Source organism: Podarcis erhardii, assembly GCF_964252035.2.
Source record: "Podarcis erhardii genome assembly, chromosome: Z".
NCBI classification, from domain to species: Eukaryota; Metazoa; Chordata; class Lepidosauria; order Squamata; family Lacertidae; genus Podarcis; species Podarcis erhardii.
Genome location: NC_138504.1, coordinates 35215562 through 35236229, shown reverse-complemented (window position 1 = coordinate 35236229; position 20668 = coordinate 35215562). Strand labels below are relative to the sequence as shown.

At 45.5% G+C, this 20668-nt stretch overlaps 2 protein-coding genes across 7 annotated transcripts in view; one reads left to right on the top strand and one right to left on the bottom strand.

Moving 5' to 3' along the window:
- FNBP1 (formin binding protein 1) overlaps window positions 1-3749 on the top strand; it is a 129548-nt gene extending 125799 nt beyond the window's left edge. For 2 of the 3 annotated variants that reach the window (XR_014152533.1, XM_081847050.1), the window contains exon 19: window positions 2158-3749. Coding sequence is in view for 2 of the 3 variants with exons in the window: in XM_081847050.1 (XP_081703176.1) it covers window positions 2158-2165 (8 nt within the window). In the remaining variant the exon portion in view is untranslated. Of the gene's footprint in view, window positions 1-799; window positions 832-2157 lie in introns of all 3 variants that reach the window. The other variant, XM_081847049.1, reaches the window with a different exon arrangement.
- Window positions 3750-7185: 3436 nt separating this feature from the next.
- The window catches only part of USP20 (ubiquitin specific peptidase 20), a 38225-nt gene continuing 24742 nt past the window's right edge, over window positions 7186-20668 (bottom strand). For 3 of the 4 annotated variants that reach the window (XR_014152524.1, XR_014152525.1, XR_014152526.1), the window contains exons 18-25: window positions 18976-19102; window positions 17868-18037; window positions 17543-17624; window positions 16706-16814; window positions 15263-15365; window positions 14644-14715; window positions 11659-13863; window positions 9147-11335 (exon numbers count right to left, since the gene is read on the bottom strand). Coding sequence is in view for 1 of the 4 variants with exons in the window: in XM_081846976.1 (XP_081703102.1) it covers window positions 13703-13863; window positions 14644-14715; window positions 15263-15365; window positions 16706-16814; window positions 17543-17624; window positions 17868-18037; window positions 18976-19102 (824 nt within the window). In the remaining 3 variants the exon portion in view is untranslated. Of the gene's footprint in view, window positions 7790-9146; window positions 11336-11658; window positions 13864-14643; window positions 14716-15262; window positions 15366-16705; window positions 16815-17542; window positions 17625-17867; window positions 18038-18975; window positions 19103-20668 lie in introns of those variants that run through there. The other variant, XM_081846976.1, reaches the window with a different exon arrangement.

Below are 20668 nucleotides of genomic sequence, written 5' to 3'. Positions count from 1 at the left end.
ACCACCACCAAATGGACACCTGGGCCTCTTGCCATAATAACCAAGAAGTATTACACTTGCTGACCTAAATAGGGGACATCCGTCTGAGCCCTATCTGCTTGTCAGTGGGGCAGCATTCTATGGCCAGGTAGTGGGCAAAAGAGATCCAGCTACTGCAAATAGGCTTTTTTTCCAGCCCACCATAAGGCAGGCAAGTGGAACTGGCTGGAGAAGAGTGTTGCATTGCCTCATCTTCAACATTTTTGGGCGAGGGTGGGGGGTTTGCTTTCATCCCAGGGGAAGGGTCCCTCAGTCTGCTTGCAGATTATGCTTATGCAAACCCACTCACCTGCTGTACAGTATTATTGTTGCAAGACAGACACAGATTTGGAAATGCATCTTTGCCCAAGGTATTATCCTGACCGGGGCAGGTTTTTTCTCAAGGAAACGCCGTCCGCTTTGGGACTCCTGGAATGTAGATCAATCTTCCCAGGGAGAAGCCCAGAAACCTTGTAGTACAACCATCACAGTTTGCAGGCATTTTCCCAACAAGTCAGACTCTCCCACTGTTTAAAGGACGCCAATGCACTTTCGAATCTAGGATGATTTTTTTTAAGTGATTATTTTCATGTTTGCCAAATTATTTTTTTAGATGTTCCTGAGAGCAACTCAATGGCAATTGTGTAAAAAGCAACAAGGGCCATTAAGTAGATGAGCCATAGTGTGTATATGATGTAACTTAAACAGATAAAAAAAACCTGTTTATGATGTTGAAGTTTCTTTCCTTCTTTTCTGTGTTTTTCCATACTTCCTGCTTCAGAATCAGCATTGTAGGAAAATCCACCTTCTGAGGTTTGTTAAATCTAGAACTGTTTTTTTTATTATAATTATCATTATTCTATTGAGTTCCTTCTCTTAATTATTTCACTATCATTTCCAGCAATAAAAGAAAAAGAACCTTGTTTTTTCTCAGACTCGTGAGATTTTCTTTACGTTATCTGGCCACAGAAATAATTTGTTTACTTTGCCCATAGCTGCTGGAGACCATGGCATGACGCTAGATCACATCACTGCTTGTTCTTCCATAAAGCTGTTCATAGACAGTTGCCAGTTGCTTCCATTTAAAAGTTGCTTTTCATCTGCCTTAAGAGTTCTCCATTTGCTTCTATCTGCTGGTGCAGAAACCATGGATCGCTTGCTTTTTTTTTAAAAAAAAAAAAGTTATTTGTGCATGCCACCTTCTTAAATTCAGAATAATTTTCCCTTCAGTGCTTGCTTTAAGACCATCATTTTATTCGGGGGGTGGGTCTTCATTTCACACATCCAGAAAATGATCTGTTGATGTTTAAGAGTCTGATTCTTGTCACAAATGTCCCCTGCCTGGAACACTAGAGTTGCTGCTAGCTAGCATTTCGGACATCACTGAACTGGATGGACCGATGATCTGACTCATTGTGCAAGAGGGCTTTTTAGAATTGCCCACAGAGAGGCTGGCTCCTCTGCAGATGTAACTCATTGTGCCAGAATCAGCAAACCAAGAGGAATCTAAGGTCACATCCATACCATATTTAAAGCACGCATATCACTTGGACAGTCATGGCTTTCCTCCAAAGAAAACTTGAGAATTGTAGTTTTCTAAGGGTGCTGGGACTTGTAGCTCTGTAAGGGGTCTCTTTACAACTCTTAATCACCCAGAATTCTTTGGGGAAAGCCATGGCTGTTAAAGTGGTAGAAGAGCGCTGTAAATGTTGCTAGTAGATGTGACCCAGGACAAAAGATAGCGCGATCGTTGCCTGCAGCTTCGCCCGTCCATTTATTCTACCCCACCACTGATCTATCATTTGCATCAGTGTTGGAATAATAATATGAGGTTCTGTAATAAATAAGAGTATGTCATCAGCAAATAAAGCCTAGTTTATAATCAACTGAGTTAGGACTGCACGTCTGTGCCTTCATGAGAATCTTCCTTAAAAGGATCCCTGGGGAGTCAATAATAATAATAATAGTAATAGTAATAATAATGTTTTTGTTTTGTTTTCTTAATCCATTTCTGCTTTAGCTCTTCAAGGTACAGTGCCCCTGGGTCTTTGCTTTTTGAACACCTCCTTCCCCCAAACCTCTCCCAACTTGTGTGTATCTAACGAAATCTCTATTTTCTTTCTCTCTCTCTCTGTTTAGATTCCTAAATGTGTTGGCTGCTGGTAACAAGAGCATCGGGGCGAGCAGGGGCACAGGAGAAACAAATGGTCTGATTTTTTTTTTAAGCACCCTGTTTGCGCCAGGGTTTTTTGTGGGTTCCCCTCCCTTTTTTTTTTTTAACAACAGCAACAACCCTCCCTCATGTTAGGCTCCCCTCCCTTGAAATGGAGCTATCATTTGCAGAGGGAGGAATAAAACTCTTGCCCCAATAGTGGGTGCATTCCATGACTCCCAACATCATCACCCAGTTGCTTGCTAAAACTCTCCAGCATGCCACCTGCTGCATCAAACTAACCCATCCCTCCTCTTCCTCTTACACCATGTGGAGGTTCCACCAGAATCTCATTTAAATGGAGGACGTAACCAAAAAGCTTCCGTCATGTCCGTGTTGCCCTCTGGTAGAGGCAACAGCAATTTGCTTTGGCTAGCTGACCGCCACTATGTGCTATCTTTGCTCATCCATCCTGACTCCGTTGCTGATAGTTTCTAAAAGGGGGTTTGCAAGGCAAGCTGCCTTGGTTCCCATTTTGTAGATGAGAAACCGAGGCTGAGAAAACACCAAGGTTCTGCTTTCCTTGCAACCACACACAGGCAAACGCACTTAAGCGCAGGACTTCTAAACCAGGTGTGGGGAAACCTTTGGATTTTGTTGAACTACAATTCCCATCATCCCTAGCTACTGACAGTGCTTGCTGAGGGCCTGATAGGCATTGTGTCGTCTTTCAGCAATATCTGGAGGACCAAAGATTCCCAGCATGCCTGCTCTAGACAGCAGTTATCAGAGCTAAATAGTGAATCAAAACCAGTTTAAAAGTCTTGCATTCAGTTCTGGTTAGGGAGCTTGGCAAGTAGATTGCTGATTTTAATCGGGCCTAAACACTGAAGTAGTTCAATTGAAACCCATCAGTAACATTATGGGTTGTATCCAATATCTGCTGTGCTCAGAGTAGACACATTGAAATTGATGAGCATAGCTAACTTGGATCTATTCATTTCAGCCTGGCTTTACCCTAAATCTGGAGGATCTAACAAGATGGCCCCTGGTGGGCCCTGTAAGAACAGGATGCTGGACTAGATGGGGTCCCCTTGGGCCTGACCCAGCAGGCGCTTCATATGCTATTACTGCTTCATAACCGGACTTCAGCTAGGAACTCAGGAGAGAGCCGTTGAGGCTAGCTGCCTTCTCTGACTCAGCCTGCCTTCTGCAGAATGGGAATAATAAGTACTTCCTTAGGGCAAGTTTGGAAGGTCTACGAAGTGCCTATGAGAAAAGGACTGCAGAGATACCACATAATAGTATTTTCATTTTTTAAAAAAATAGAACTTATTTAAATAATATTTAGTGCCACTCACTTCTGTCTCTAATCTTAAGAGTGGCAATGTGGGAACAGGGTGGGGGAACTTGTGCCTTCCCATATTCTGATACATTGTGGTTGGACTCCAGCTCCCATCAGTCCCTGCAGCCACCGTGGCCGATAGGAATGATGGGAGGTGGAGTCCAACAGCATCTGGAAGGTCACATGTCTCCCCATCCCTGATCTAAGCAGCAGCATTCCCTAGTGCATATCGGGTATGGAAGGATGTCTCTGTTGAAAGAGAGAGGGGGGATGATGCCTGTTCTTAGATCAGGAGCAAGGAACCTGTAGTCCTCCACATATCTGTTGTACTCCAACTCCCATCAGCCCCAGCCAAGGATGGTGGGAGTTGGAGTCCAGGGAAATCCAGTGGGTCACTAGCTAGCCATGCTTGCTGTAGATGTTTAAGTGGAAGCAAGCCCCATTGTGTTTAGTGGGGCTTTTCTTCTAGCTGATATGTCCAGGTTGTGACCCTGGTCCTGCAACCAACTCCAGGCTGCTGCAAATAAGTGCCAAATCCTGCATGTTGACACTGCAGAGCACTGAGGACACACAGCAGCAAGCACAGCATTGTTCTGACAACTATTTCCCCCATTATGCTGTGCTCACTTGTCCTATCCACGTGTTGTGTTTCATTAAGCGTACATGAAAATACGCCTAGGAAAGAACGTAATGTGTGAAGGGAAACCCCCACCCACCAAGAAACAAATAAGCAATAGATGGGTTGAGTTGGTATGTGCCAATTGTTCAGATATCTCTTTTTTTTGGGGGGGGGTGGAGAGACTGAACACTTCCTGGCATCTTCACAGAGTTCAAGAGAATTCAGCCCTTGTTCTGAAGGCCTTCCTGAGGTCTAGCCTCTTTCCTTAGTTTTTGCCCTTAGGGACTGCATTCCCCACCTTCAACTGCATCCACAGTGAGTAGGCCATATCCTTTCATCCCAAGTTTAAATTTTGTCCATGTTGTGGTTTTGCCCACTGTCAAGGATTTACTGGAGAGCCCTAATAGATGCTTGCTGGGAGGGGCCGGAGTGTGCTCTTGCTCAGCTGACGCTGGAAACCTCGCCATGCACCCCTTTGCAAAACACCCGCCTACCTGTGCGCCCAAAACCAACGCCCACCCCCTGCACGCTTCCAGCCAGTTTTCTGCAGACCTCCGTTTCCACTGCCTCTGGGCCCGCATGCTCGCCCCCTGCTGCCTTGCCTGCACCTGCCTGCCTTTTTTTAAGGTGCCCAGATTTAAACTCTCTCCTGCTGTTCTTAATTTATTTGGTCCTTAGCATCTCAAAACCTTCCTTTCTTCCCTTCTGCATGCTGTCTCTGCCTGCTCTTGCCTTTATTCTGCTTTTATTCCCATACCATGTCGAAACAAAATCGCACTCTTGATTTATCCTTCCCTGCCACCCCAACCCGTATTGGAACGTCATAGCCCAGCACTTTGGCAATGTAGGTGTTCTGTCTTCAATTCCCTTTTTGGCAATGTGACCGAGTTGATTAACTGAGCAGTAGTTTCATCTGTGTTCACGCTGGACAGCACACCTTCATCATGGGCGGCTGACTGGAAGTGGCTTTCTTGCTGTGTGAAAGATAAAATACTTTGGGTTTTGAGCTCATGCCTTCGTCTCCCAAACACCTGCATTTTGACAGCGGGTGACGGATCACAGATCACACTGAAAGAGCCTGGCCCAGTTCTCATTTAAAAGACCCACATGCACACACTTGTTACAGAGTGTCTGCCATACATATGAATGGATCGTTGAAGTTAAGATCGTCAGTGCTGGAACTTCCGCGGTGTGGTGCTCATCGATAGAGGCAGTTCGAGACAAACAAGTGTGGCCCGTTCCAGGTAGCGCAAAGAGAAGGTTTCAGACTGAGATTAGGGGACAGATTGATTTCCAAAAGCAACCAATTGTTCCAAAAGCAACCTATTGTTGGTTGTATTACAGCTGGTCACCTGCCAAATGGGGGAGGGTCTTTGGCTCAGTAGCAGGGCATCTGCTTTGTATGCAGGATGGTCCTAGCTCAATCCCCAGGGTCTCCAGGTAAGGCTGGGAAAGATTTCGGTTTGACACCCTGGAGACCCACTGCCAGTCAATGTAAGAAAGAGCAAGGCTAGAGAACCTAGGTCTCCAGCTCCCACCAGTCCCAGCATGGCCAATGAGCAAAGACAACGAGAAGGCCAACATTTGAAGGGCCAAATGTTACCCACCCCCAGCAAACTGTTGTATGCGTTCACCCAGCATTGGATCACAAGCGGAAAGGATGAAGCAAGTCTGAAGGGGATAAAGCTCTTGTCTATTCCTGTTGCACTTGTGGTCCATGTGTGTGCATAGCTGGCTGCTTGAACATTGTCATAGCATGGGGGCAAAAGCCACCGGAAAGTGTGTCATGTTGCTGGAGTAATGTATATGATGGGCCACACTAAGTGACACCCAGAACCTTTCTTACTTCCAGTATTGTCAGCTGCCCACTACTGTGGGATAGTCAGGGCTGTCCTCACAGTGAGATAGACCTGTCATCAGTGGGGAGCAGGAGGCAAAAAGAGTGCAGAAAGTAAAAGGAACCCTGTTCACTAGGCTGAATTTCTGGTTGAGGAATGCCCTTGAGCACCACCATTCCTGTTCAGGAGGGACACAGAATACAGATCTCAGCTGCCATAGCATCTGCTTCAATTATATATTTATCCAGAGGCCAGCAGTCTGAAAAGCAGCCAAGCTGTGCTGTTCAGTCATGAAATTAAAAAAATGTAGAGTTGGAAGGCACCCAAAGGGTCATCTAGTCCGACTCCCTGCATTGCAGGAATCACAACTAAAGAATCCTGAACGCTCCTCCTTCCCGAGATCTGCAGGAAGACAAAGTTGATATGAAACTTACAGCACCACAACTATTTCTGTTGGCAAAGTCTGTAACATCCCTGATCGTCCCAACATGTAAATAAGATGAAGGGATCTTCTTCCCAATTTATGGTGCCACTAATTTAAGAGAAAGTCTGCTTTTCAATAAACAGACATTAGATATAGATAGATATATGTTAGGTGGACAGTATATTATTGTCACCCTGTACCAACAATGCCCAAATGATTGCTGTGTCCATGTGGCTACATCACAAGCTGGGGGGAGAATCATTTCTGCCTTTATAACTAGGCTGTGAAAATATGGTTTCCTTGAGTTTCTACAAAGCTGGAAGCTTCTTGGCAAATCTTTGCTACTCTTAAGAACCAAACAGGTAGAAAAAGAAAACATCGAGCCACCTTTGACTAAAGGGTCCTCTCTCTGTTCTACTAGGTGGACATTTCAGGAAAGAATTTAACAGAGGCACTTTTCTCCTGCCTAGGCACAGAATTGGAAGTCAAGAGAGCACCCATGTGGGTTAAGATTTTTCAGACAGCAGCACTAGTTTGTAAGCACTATGACCCTGTCCATGAAGTGCCACCCCCACCCCGCATCCAACTGGGAAATTTGAGGTTTGATACAGCACCAACCATTTTAAAGTAAGGAAACATCACCTAGGGGGAGGTCACCTATTGGCTAGCACCTGTAGCATCACTACCACATCTCCTGCCTCAACACCTTGCCAGAGAAATTGTGTGTGTGTGATCTGGAGATAAAAATGGAAGCAGAGCACACAAAGAAGTAGATGGGACACTATTTAAAAAAAAAAATTAAAAATTAGATAGCTCTCAAAGGGACAACTAATCCACCCTTTGATTCATTTCAGAACATATCCATAAAGCAAGTTGCAAAGGCAGGGGGTGATGTACTTGCAAGGGGCTGCTCTTAAAATCATTCCAAAAAGTGCATGTCAAGACTTCTGGTCCATGCTGCAGGCCGCCACATAGGTCACTTGGTGACTTTTTCTTATATGTAGCAAAACAAAAATGTGCAGAGACATGCAGGCCTTAGATGTCTCCCAGATCCAGAATGGCCCTGGCTCCTGGAAACCCCAAAGAATATGGGCTTCAGTGGCCAGAACAGCTTTGCACAGAAAAGGATTGAGACACTTTGCTAAGATGAAATGAGTGTATTGGTGCTCCAGACACACTTAAGGAGTTCAAAAGGCACTCTGGAGCACGTACAGAGCTGAGGCAGAGCCTCCAAATTTAACCTGAAGCAGATTAATAAAGCATCTAGTTTGCAAAAACTTGTGACCGTCTCATGATCCTATTGAAGAGGAAAAGTTATGATCCTTGCCTCTAAGAAAACAAATCAGCCTTCTCCGCCCTCTGCTCCCATCTCTCTCTTACTCTCCCTTAACATCTGTAAATATACAAAGAGAAAAGAAACATATTTACTGAAAAGTTGTGTTTTAATGCTGAATATTTTTCAAAGTTTCCTGCTGCATATTGACTCCATCGCTCCCTGCCCCCTCATGCTTGAAGTGTCAAAAAAAAGATTTTTTTAAAAAAGTAAGCCAAATTATATTTTAACATATAATGTCAAGCACTTTTTTTATTATTAAAAAAGAAATGATTTCTGTGTGAGTTTTTAGGCACTGGATTATTTTGCGTAGGTTTCAACAGCATCTTAATGTATGTGTGTGTGTTGTCTCATAACCCCCAAAAGTGTGTAAAGAAAAAACCGACAACAAAAAGGTTCTGGTGTTTGACCCATTTGTTTCTTGATGAAAGAATTCTATCAAATAAAGTGCTTCCATTTGAGAGCAAACACAGGACTTGTTAACTGTGATTTGGGGAAACAAAACACTTTCATCAACGTTTAGCTCTTGGTCCTGAAACACCATCAAGAGATTATCTCTAGCTTTTAGTTAAGTACTGAGCCCCCATTTCAAACTCACAAGGAGGAAGTCTTCTCAGCCATCAAAGGGGATGGTGATACACCACACTATGAATACTGGAAGGTGAAAGCCAGACAAAAGAAAGTAACACCTTCACACTGCATTATAGTTGAACTGAACTTCCCGCAAGACACAGTGATGGCCAGACTTTGGATGGATTTAAAAGAGGACTGGACCATTTCATGCAGGAGATAAGGCTAGCCATGGCAGCTCAGCTCTGCCTCTCTGATCAAAGGCAGCCATTCTTCTGAATGCCAGTTGCTGGAAACCTCAGGAGGGGAGAGGACTCTTGTGTCTGGGTCCTGCTTGTAGGCTTCTCACTGGGGCATCTGGCTGGCCACTGAGAACAAGCTACTCAGCTGGAGCCAAGCTAGTAAGGTTTGCAACTGGCAGCTTGCAGCAAAATTCCATGACAGGAAATGATGCCAACTGGGCCTGCAGACATAGGCAGTTAAAAGCGAAGGGAAGAGAGGCAATAACAGAAACCACGTATCTGATGGCCCCCACTTAAAACTCTTTCCCCTCCCTTTCCAGGTGAATGCTTACTTGCCCCATCAGGCAGGATGCAGTTCAGAAGTTTGTTTAAAGGCCGGTGAGGGGTTTGGCCTTGGGGGAGGGGGAGGGGGTCCCAAAGTCCAGGTGGCAAGGCCTTGGGGCGGGGTATATTTGGCCATGAGAGCCTGATGTTCAGCACCTATCCAGGCAGAGGATAAAGCAAAACCAGAGTGTCCCTTCTGGGGCCAACCTCAGCATTTGAGGGGGGGGGGGCGCTGTGATGGAGAATAAACACATGGACAAGCAAAACAATATTTACACAGCTTCTGAATGCAAGCTTTTTTTATTGGCTCAACAGTCTTAGCACAAAAGGAAGGAATTTGAGCACAAGAGTTTGACACTCCATAACGTACTCGGTCTCTTTTAAGGCACCACCCACAGAGCACAAACAGAGGCTGCCCTCGAAAAGGGCATTCCATGGTAAGAGCAGGAATGACACCCCCACAGCAAGTCATCTCCCCACACGCTCCTCAGGTGCCTAGGAGGATGCTCTTTTAGGCATTTACAGATCCAGGTCAACAGGTAAAGCAGCAACAAAAAGATGGAGAAACTTCTGCAAGAGAGTTCTCTTTAAAAAGAGGCGGAAGTGGTTGCTGTTTGCAGCAGAGGATTTCGTGCTTCCAGAAGTCCACATCTCACTAAAGAGATCTTCATGCTTCTCCCTCCATTATCCGCTCTTATCCATTCCCATAAACAAAACAAAAAATGGTTGGTTTGGAGCAATCCCATTAAAGCCTGGGAGTGGCCAGAGAGGCAAAGAGGTGTGGGGAGGTGAGACTGCACTAGACCAATTACCAACACAAAACTATGTTGAGGGTACATGTGGCTGGACAGAAACAGAGACTGTGCAAAGCAACATGAGACAGGACCTCCCTCAAAAAGGTATCTCTCATCAGCTGCTGAGCAGAAAAATGCAGTAGTGGTTCCTGGAATTGGGGGGGGGGGGCTCTATCTTCACAAGTGTGCCAGACTTGTTGGGCTACATGGTTTTCCCTCAGAAACTGTCCAATCTGTCACCACAGATCAGAACTGTTCTAACACTGGTCCTCCAGCAGTCTGGATGCAGGAGGCATTTCAGAAAGACAGAGACACACCCCTGTTCTCCCACAGCCAAAAAAGGAGGAGGGTGGGGCTGCCGGGTCAGGTGGGACAATCCGTCTTCCTTGGTTTCACAGGCAGCTGCACCCAAACATCAAGTATTGCCCACCTCCCTAGGAAAATGCTTCCAGTGTTCCTGACTGCACATGCAGTCAGGAGTGGGCCGTGCTGCTGTGTGGGTGTGACAAGATTAGTATGGGGTCATCAGGGGCTAATTCATGGGTACCCATTTCCTCAAAATTCCTTCCTTCCACACACCCATTTTCAGGGAGGCCACAGTCAATGGGATGGGAAGAAGCTGATCAGCTGCACTTGTTCTTTATGTGAATGGGTTTGTGTTAAAGGAAGGGGTGGGGGACAGGCATCCTGAATCAGAAGGTGGAGTTTTGTATCCTTACAAATAAATAAATAAATAAATCACAATGATGGGATCCACTTCGTGGTTTGATTATGTGCAATAGTAGGGGAGATTTTTGTCACTCTAATGCCTCTGGCTGAAAGAGAACATGAGCAACTCCTGACATTACTTTGAAAGGTCATCCACCCCACAAACATCTTCTGTGTCTGACTCCAGCAGAACTGCTACATCAACTACTGAAATGGTAGAAATCCAAGAGGAGGGAGGCGGGCAAATTAACAAGAAGAGGTGTGTGGCTATGCTTGGTGCCCAAGGAGCAGGCTAAAAGGTCAGGGCTGTTGAAAGGCCGCAAGGATCGCCAAAGGGAAAAGGACAAATGGGGAGGCCAGCAGAAAGCAGGAAAACTAGTTCTCCAAGCTTCCTCTGAGGTCACACCAAGCAGAATGCAGACCTATCCAGTCAGGGACTAGGAAGGAAGGAAGCAAAAACCAGACAAATGCAACTCTGGCAAAGGTGTCTTCCTCTTTCTCAGCTGGGCAAAGGCAAGACTTGCAGGGCACTCTCTGGCCTGTGAAGCTGCAAGTGGACACCAGCGAGGCCTCATTGGTGCTAGGCTAGGCATCAAATTTGTGGGGAATTGAAGTCAAATATAGCTAGAAAAACATAGGGCTAGTTAATGCATGAAGGGGTTATTATACTACTTTGTTCCTAGACTCAGCTAGGTCACACCCCTCACCTGGAAGTAAGTTAAGTTTCCTCCTTTGTGAGTTTACATGGTGAAGGAGAATGAACAGAAATAGGACATGCCTGAGCTTGCTTGCTACAAGCTCAGACTGTATGCTTTAAGCTATTTCTGTATTTTGTAAACACCCTGTGTTCTTCTTGCTGCTGCATGGAATAACACATGAATCTAACCTTTGGTGTTTTGTAAGTAAAGCATTTAAACTTAGTAATGCTGTTTTCTGTCCGTTGCAAGAGGGGTAGAGAAGGGGAAGTGCTGTACAGTGGTGCCCCGCAAGACGAATGCCTCGCAAGACGGAAAACTCGCTAGACGAAAGAGTTTTCCGTTTAGGAGGTGCTTCGCAAAACGAATTTCCTATGGGCTTGCTTCGCAAGACGAAAATGTCTTGTGAGTTCCTGCAGGGTTTTTTTCCTCCCCCCCCCTTTTTCTAAGCCGCTTATCCGCTAAGCCGCTAAAAGCCGCTAAACCGCTAATAATGCTAATCCACTAAGCCGTCAATGGGCTTGCTTCGCAAGACGAAAAAACCGCTAGACGAAGAGACTCGCGGAACGGATTCTTTTCGTCTTGCGAGGCACCACTGTACACAGCTATAACAGGATATTTAAAAGGTCTAAAAACTTATGTCCCTCTTGCTTCACTGTGCTGCATGATTCTGTGATTTTAAACCCAGGGAGGTGTTTCTCTTACTAAAGTGTGGTAAGTCTGTGCTTTGGATCTAGGGACCCAGCCAAGTCTTTTATTAATTACTCCACACAGGTGATCTATACCTATTTTCCCCACAAAATTAACATCGCTTCCTACAAGTGTTACTCACTGTGAACAGGACAAGGTGACGGTGGCGGGGGCTGCGTTGTATGCTTTTTCAGTTCCAAAACATGAGAGAAAGGGAAACAAAGAAATGTAGAGTGTTTGGAATCACTCCCAAGGATGTCCACTCCCCAAGGGGAAGTCAGGGCCAGCCCAACCTGTCAAGAGCACAGGAAAGAGATCAGAGCTGTGCTTCTTTTTAGAACACAGCTGGGGAACCTTTTTCAGCCTGGGGGCCAAGTTTCCTTCTGGGCATCCTCCTGGCAGCCACTTCCCAGAGATGGGTGAGGCAAAACATTAGGAAGAACTTTTTGAAGGTGAGAGTTGTTCAACAGTGGGATGGACTACCTTGGAAGGCGGTGGACTCTTCCTTTGTTGGATGTTTTTAAACAGGTTGGATGGCCACCTGTCTGGGATTCATCAGCTGTGATTCCTGCATTGCTGGGGGTAGGACTAGATGACCCTTGGGAACTTTCCAAGTCTACAATTCTATTAAGAGTGGGTGGAGCAATAGGTGCAAATTTTACCTTTGCACAGTAGGCTAATTTCTACAAATGCCCACACACCTCTCTCTAACCTCTGTGCAGGCAAGCAAAAAAGCACAGTCAGGCAGTGTTGTACCAAGATGGCTTGATGAGGTGTATGTTGAGGGGGCATAGAGACTATCAATCCATGGTAGGGAACACACTTTGCATCCTCACAGTCCCAGGTTCAATCCCTGATACCTGAGGTGAACAAAAGGGTCTTAAGTAACAGGGCTGAGCCCCTTGAGCCAGAAGAGTGGATCACGGATGGGGAACTTGGTAGCCCAACAAGACTTGTACAGCATCTATTTTGTGTGCTCAAGGTCCCGGCTTCATTCCCCAATGACATCTCCAAGTAGAGCTAGGAATGTCCCCTGCCTGAAACCCTGGAGACCCACTGCCAGTCAGTGTCGGCTATACTGAGCTAGATGGACCAATGGTCTGACATGTTATAAGTAATCTTCCTAAGTTCTTATTCAGTTCAACCCATACAGAACCATGAGGACTAGGGTCTTTCTTTTATTTTTAGGTGAAATACAATAGCTCCGTGGTAGAGCACCTGCTTTGTACACAGGTCTCAGGTTCAGTTCCCAGCTTCTTCATGTAAGTCTCTCCTAGACTCCCTGCCTGAAATTCCCAAGAGCCGCTGCCAATCACTGTAGATCATACTGAGCTAAATGGACCAATGGTCTGGCTCGATATAAAGGAAACTTTCTATCTTCCCACTTAATTACTTCATGCTGGCTGAACAATTGGACTAGAATCCTTATTGGGGGGGGCGGGGTGCAGCTCAGTGGCAGAGCACCAGATTTGCTTGCAGAAGGTCCCAGGTTCAATCCGCAGCAGTATCTCCAAATACAGCTGGGAAAGAGATACTGCCTGAAACCCCTGGAGAGTCCCTGCCAGTCAGTGTAGACGATAAGGAGCTAGATGGTCTGACTCACTACAAGGCAGCTTTTTATGTGGTTTTTTTTAAAAAAAACTGTTGAAAGGTTTTGGAACAGAGGGGTTTGTTTAAAGAAACTCTTCAGGATTCAGGAACATTCTAAAGGCAGCTTCTTAACTCCCATCATCCATTGACCACTGGAGCATGCTAGCTGGGGCTGATGGGAGTTGTAGTTCAACAGATGGGGGGGCACAGTTGCTCCATCCCTGGAGTAGACTGTAATGGGTCTAGATGGGGAAATGGTGTGACAGAAGGTAAAGCAGCTATCCACATGAGCCTAACCTCAGGGGCTCTGGGTGCCCCTGCGCCTCTCCAGTGTACCTTCCCCACATGGTCCATTGTCTCTCAGGCCGCCCGGGTCTCAGCCTCAATCTTCTGCTCCCCGTGCATGTTCTCCACCTCCTGCACCTGGGCCACATTCTGCCGGATGGCAATCTCGGGGCCTCCGCTGTAGATTGTGCTTAAGTAAGTCCACGTCTCCTCGGAAATCTGCCCATAATCGGCTCCTGCCAAAAGAGCATAGGTAGCAGTAGAGAAAACGCTGGTGTAAGCTGGGCAGATCCAAACGGCTTCTGTCAACAGCAAAATTTTCTCATAGCTTTGCTCAAAGCAGTAAAAGCATTATTAAACGGTGAGGGGAATTACTGCTATTATTAATATACAACTTAAGAGCATTGCAAAAGAGTGTTTATAGTGCTGTACAGGAACCCTGTGAGGTAGGCTGCTACTCTTTCCACGCTGCAAGTTGCAGAAGAGAAGCCCAGAGGGAACTAAGAACACAATAAGAGCCTGGCTGCTAGAGAAGACCAAAGGCCCATCTATTGAAGCACAGCGACCAGCCAGATGCCCCCGTGGGAAGCCTGTAGACAGGATCCAACTGCAACACCAGCTCTGCCCACTTGTGGTTCCCAGCCTCACTACTGGATCAGACAAGTGGCCCATCTAGTCCAGCTTCCTGCTCTCACCGACGTCAACCAGATGCCCCAATGGGAAGCCCATATGTAGGACCTCAGTGCCACACTCTTACATGTGTTCCCCAGCAACTGGTATCCAGGAACATACTGGAGGGCTGAACACATCCTTCCTGGCTAATAGACACTGATAGCCTTACCCTCCATGAATTTGTTTAGTCCTCTTTCTAAAGCCACTCAAGGTCCTCTCCCAAGCCCCAGAATTTTCTCCTTTGCTTCAGCTTCACTAAGATCCTGTCTCTTGAGGGAGGCAGACAGAATGGAAAACAGGAAAGGAAGGGGGGAGGCTGAAATAGCTGCTGTGAGGAGCCTTACCCTGCTTGACCTGCATGTGACCACTGCCTTTTGCCACAGCAATCTTGCTGTTGTCGATAGGTCCAGGCGGTTCTACGGGAAAAGAAGGAATACTAGTTAGCAGGTAGTACAGTTCAAAATTAAATTTGCCATAGTTCCATTTATTTATTCATAGCCCACTTTTCCTCCAAGTAGCTCAAGGTAATGTATACACAGTTCTCCGCCTCTCCCCAATTCATCCTCACAACAACCCTGCGGAGTAGGTTAGGCTGAAAGAGAGTGACAGAGGCAGGTTTAGACTGCCAGGCTAGGATATGGCAGACCGGGACTCAAGTGCTATGAAGCTCACGGAGGACCTTGGGCCTAGTCTCCGACTGTCTGCCAAACTCTCTGCTGTGAGGGTAAAATGGGGGAAACCATTCCCATCACCTTACATTCATATAAAAGTTTTATCGCACTGTGACTTTGCCAGAACCACCATATTTGGACCAGGGGCAGACAGGCTTGCTGGTTGGTCATCCCTACTGAATGAGAGAAACCCCCTCCCCTTCTGAGTCACTTCCAAGGCACTTGGTGACAACCCTGTTCTCTGCCCATCCCTCCTTTTCCACTGCCAACTCCCCTCCCTGCCAGTCTTTACCGTTGTCCTTTCCTTTGACGAACGCCTCCCACTCGCGGAACCACTGCATGCTTATGCAATAGATGACTCCAGGAGACTCTTCGGCCTGGAAGGCCTTGTTCAGCTGATGGGCAGAGGGCAAAGAGGGAATTACTGCTATTGTCATTTGTTTTATCATGGCAGCTAAAGGCAGTGGTGGGTAGAAAACACCAACACTGCCACCAGCCACCAGCTTTTGTAGGTTAGTTTTCAAATCTTCCTTTTATGCTGAACTGTATTTTTAAGGGCTGGCATAAGCTTCCTTGCAAGCCTCTGGAGCTGAAAGGTTTCTAAGGTTTGTGGATGTGTCTCCTGCATTTTATGGATTGTATTTTACTGAGCTTGCAGAGATTCGGAGCAGATCATTTGCTCTGTCATGAGGTGGATGCAGACAACGGCAGCGTCAAGGGTGGCTGCAGTTAGACTGTTTCCCCCCCCCCCCCAACCACCAAAGAAGCCCTGGCGGAAGAGAGTCTGACACCAGCTGCCTGGCCACTCTGTTTTGATTTGTGAGCATATTGCTCTTGGTGTATCTGTTGTGTTTTATGAACATCCTCATCTGCTTTGAGGACTTGTCAAAAAGTGGGGTATAAATCTACCAAGCAAACACATGAAATCAAAGCTGCAGACACCTTAGGGCAGAGGAAGGAATCCGTTGCTTGCAGCAAATTAACATGCTTGATTCTGAATGTCATAAAAAGAGATTGTGTCCACTGCCAGTCAGCAGAATCCATAACTGAGCCGGAGCATTCGTTTGTTTGTTTAATAAAATTTATATACTGCCTGACTACAAAAAAAACCCCTCAAAGCAGTTCACAAAAAATATAAAACGGTAAAGTTATCACAAAGAAAAATTTGCAACAATAATTGGAAAAATTAAAATAATAGACTAAAAACAGATTTAAGACTCACATCAACTTTCTAAACAAAACAAATTCCTTCCAGTAGCACCTTAAAGACCAACTAAGTCAGTTCTTGGTATGAGCTTTCGTGTGCATGCACACTTCTTCAGATACACAGTGTGCATGCACACGAAAGCTCATACCAAGAACTGACTTAGTTGGTCTTTAAGGTGCTACTGGAAGGAATTTGTTTTGTTTTGACTATGGCAGACCAACACGGCTACCTATCTGTAACATCAACTTTCTAAATATCTGGGCAGGCTTGTTTTTAGCAGAGAAGAGCACAGTGAAGGCACCTGCTTGATATCAATAGGCAGTTGAGTTCTAAAGTTTAGGTGCTGCCACACTAAAGGATTTAGTTGTTACAAATGCAGAATGGGTCTTATGCGGCAGCTTCCAGATCAAGCATAAGGGAAGCCCCACATAAGGTGCACTAGATGGAATGACACTGACAGCTAGTGGTACTACTTTGTACTACCACTATGTTTCCCCACCCCAGCAGGCCTATCTGCTGTGGGAGTACCTTGATGAAAGTGTCGATTTCGATCTTCCTCCTCTTGGCCAGGGCTTCGATCTCCACCTGGCACACTGAACACACATAGAGGTGGTTGACAGCTGGGCCGCCACCGAACCTGAACACAAGAGGAGACTGAAGCATAACCACAGAGGCAATGGGGGGAAAAGACCAAGCACACCAGCACCACATGCCCAAATACTCCAAGTATTTGTGATGCAGACCGCTTTTAAAAAAATAAGAAGACATTCCTTGGGTTCATCCAGGTTTAGTGAAATGTGTGGATCTCCAGAGGTTGTTGGACTCCAATTACTACTAGCCCCAGCCAGCACAACCCAATGGTCAGGGGAGCCTGGTGCCCTCTAGAGCAGTGTTGAGTCCCTAGAAGTGGGTAGACTTCAACTCCCATCAACCCCAACCAGTATAGCCAATGATCAGGTTTGATGGGAGCTATAGTCCAGCAACATCCAGAAGGCCAGCAACATCTGGAAGTTTCCCCATTGCTGACAATCAGTTCTGAGGCCATCAGCAACAGAACTGCTATGCAGGTGTAGTACAGCTTTGCAGACCTTTATTTCTCTTCTGTTGTGCCTTCTAGTGGCACTATTGGAGGAAAGGGAGACAAAAGCAAAAGGGAGAAAAATAGAAACCAGATGCCAAAAGCTTCACAGAAAAAATGGGCACCAAGAAGGAATTTGAAGGGTCAGAAAGCCTGCATTGTTCTTGTGCTCTTGCCCCAGCTGTAAGTTTTCAACTTGCTCTCCACTTACCCTAGGGACTAGGTACTTGATTTTACTAAAACAAAATGAAACAAAACACCCCCACCCCCAAACTTACTCCCCTTACCTGTTGTAGAGATACTCCCAGACGTTCTGGGGAAGAATCACCACCAGGTCATCGATATAATGATATTTATTTGGAGGGATGCCTGCGAGTAAATGAAACAGAGAAGAGGTAATGAAAAACAAGGTACCTTCTGGGTAGTTGCTAACACACCTGCAGAACACAAGGAACCACACGGGCTGTGCATGTCTGCCACCAGACATTTAAATTGTGTGGCTTCTGAGAGGAAAACTGGCTAGCTAGAAGCAGAAGCCAAGCAGATCCCTGCCTCTCAGCACAGCACCAAGTAATATTCCCTCAAGTGAGCCCTCCCTCCCCGCCCCCTCACCTCCATGGGAGCAGAGGAAGGTATGGTTGGTGATGGGGCCTGGCTCCGCAAAGGTGTTGAATTTGTTGAGCCACTCCCGAGAGATGTAGAACTGGAGCAGCCCAGGTTCCTTCATGGTCGCCAGCGAGACCACTTTCTGCCGTTCCCGCACAGCCTCCTCGCTGCTCTTCCTGGAGGAAGATTATGAGGAAAGCGCAGAGGGTGGAGGCGTCAGTATGAAGCAGCAGGAGCCACCACCATGCAGATGATGGGGCTGTTCCATGTTTAATTGCAAATCACGGGGGGTTCTTTCCTACGATGCTGCCTCATCATAATTATTACAATTAATTACCTGCCCTTCATACTAGGGTCCAAGGGTGGGTTGCAACAATTAAAATACTATACTAAAAACAGCTGGCAATCATAGAAATAAGCTGGATCCTAGAAACTGAGCCAGACTCTTGGTTCATTTGGCTCAGTATTGTCTACAATGACCAGCAGCAGCTCTCCAGGTTTTCAAACAGGAAGTTCTTGTCAGTCCTACAAGAGAGGCCATTGGGGACTGAACCTGGGACTTTCTGTATGCAAAGTAGATGCTCTGCCAAGGAACTATGGTCCTTCTCCTATAAATAAAGTTAAGATTCTAGTCCTCGTGGTTCTAAATAAAGAGCTTATTTAAACAGGAAGCTGCATTATACCAAGTCAGCCCATTGGTCCACCTAACTCATGGTTATCTACAGTGGCTGGAAGCAGCGCTTCAGGATTTCAGACAGGAAGGGAGTCCCCAGGCCTACCTGGAGATGTTGGGACTGAACCTGGAGCCTTCTGCATGCAGGACAGGTACTCTGTCTCTTCGCCACTCCACTTTAAGGGGAAAGTGGAATTCACCAAGGAAATTCAAACTTCTAAGTTGGTTTCCATTGCAATTCATTTGCATCCAAGTTAATTCCTATTTTTGCTACCTTGTTCTACTTTTGCATTGTTAAACTTTGTTTTGTAAGTGTCTAAGGACTAGAATTACATAAATTTGAATCTTCCTCCCAGGGAAACACTCTCTCCTCAAGCTCTTCAGCCATCTCTAAAAATGCTAGTTTCCCCAGCAAGGGCCAATTACTTTCAAACATCTTACCTGTAGAACAAAACATAGGCCTCTGCATTCTGTACAACTGTTTCGTGGACCTCCGTGACGTACTGATCATCAAATTCGTACCACTGGCCATTGATTACATTCTGGCAATATGCGATGTAGTGCCCACCTTTTAAGAATGCAAGATTGGAAAGAGTCCCAAGTGAATGACCTTGAATATTGGTATCAAAAAATGATGGCATGTGAAAATAGCACCAAATCTTACATTGGATGTAAGATGCACCACTTACTCTAGATTAGAATATAACTGTAATAGAATTTTTTTTTGCACAATTTGAGATTTCAACTAGGGCTAGAACCTCCAGACACTTTTCATATAATTTAGCATTCTGTTATTATATATACAACAAAATCATTTTCAAGACAACCTTCAGAAGAAGCCTGGCAAATTTGGAACTATACTTGATAATCAGATAATGGTAATATTCTTTAGGCGGAGACAACTTTTATTCTCACTTTTTTGTTTCATAACTTGAACTTTGTTGTTTTAACCCATTTGTAAACCCATGTGTCCCTATTTTAGTTTCGTTTTTCATCTTTTAACTCTAATCTGTTTTTTAAAAATTTATTCTTATTAAAGATTTTCTTGATTTACAAAAATACGTGCAATGTCTCTTTTTCAGGTTGTAAAGTCTTTTCTACAGTCTTACATTTGATATGAGACATTTGTGTTGTATACAGTATAAGGTCAGGGAGGAAGAGGTGGGGTGGTGAAACTTGTATTCTTTTCTATAGTGTAAGTGTGGGGTTTTGTGTCAACATCCCTGGGTAGATTCTCCTTCTATTCACTTATTACATTTCCTTAGTAGCAAGAGCAATTAGGAGGGCCCAGGGTGTGGTTGGTTGTCTGTATTTGGCTGCAGTGAGGTTTGTTTGCATTTGTGAGTGGGGGAGGGATTGTTGAGTCAAGTAAGTCATATTTATTTGTATGCTGTCGGTGGGTTCTTGTTGTCTTGTTGAGCTGTGTATGTGATCATGTCAGTTTCAGTCAGTTGGTTAGCTTTTCTGGTAAGGCTATTTCTCATACGATTTGGTACCAGTGGTCCATGTTCACTCCTGACAGGTCTCTCCAGTGCTTCTGATGCTTCTGATGCTTTATGATGCTTCTGATGCTTTATGATGCTTTATGATGCTTTATGATGCTTCTGATGCTTTATGATGCTTCTGGCTGCTTAGAGTAGGTGGTTATAATGTGAGTGGACATTATTATCTTGGAAAACATTCAGTAGGGCCAGTTCTGGGGTGACTTCTAATACCTGTTCTGTTATTTTGCATATTTCTTGTATGACTGCCGTCCCAAAGGGTTGGATTTGGGGGAATTCTCACCACATGTGGAGGTACAGTCATACCTCAGGTTGAAGTAGCTTTGGGATAAATATTTTCGGGTTGCACTCCATGGCGACCCAGAAGTAAAATGACGTCATGCGCATGCACAGAAGTGGCGAAATGCGACCCATGCACGCGCAGTGACGTCTTATGTTTACTTCAGGATGCAAACGGGGCTCCGGAACGGATCCCATTCATATCCCGAGGTACCGCTGTATGTGCCTGTAGAAGCACAGCCTCTCCAGCATTTTGGTGAGGTTCCTTGGTGTATCATGGTGTTAGGTACTACCTGTAAGTAAGTTTCAGAGTGAGTTCTTTTCTTTTGGCTGAGATGGATTCAAAGGGAGGT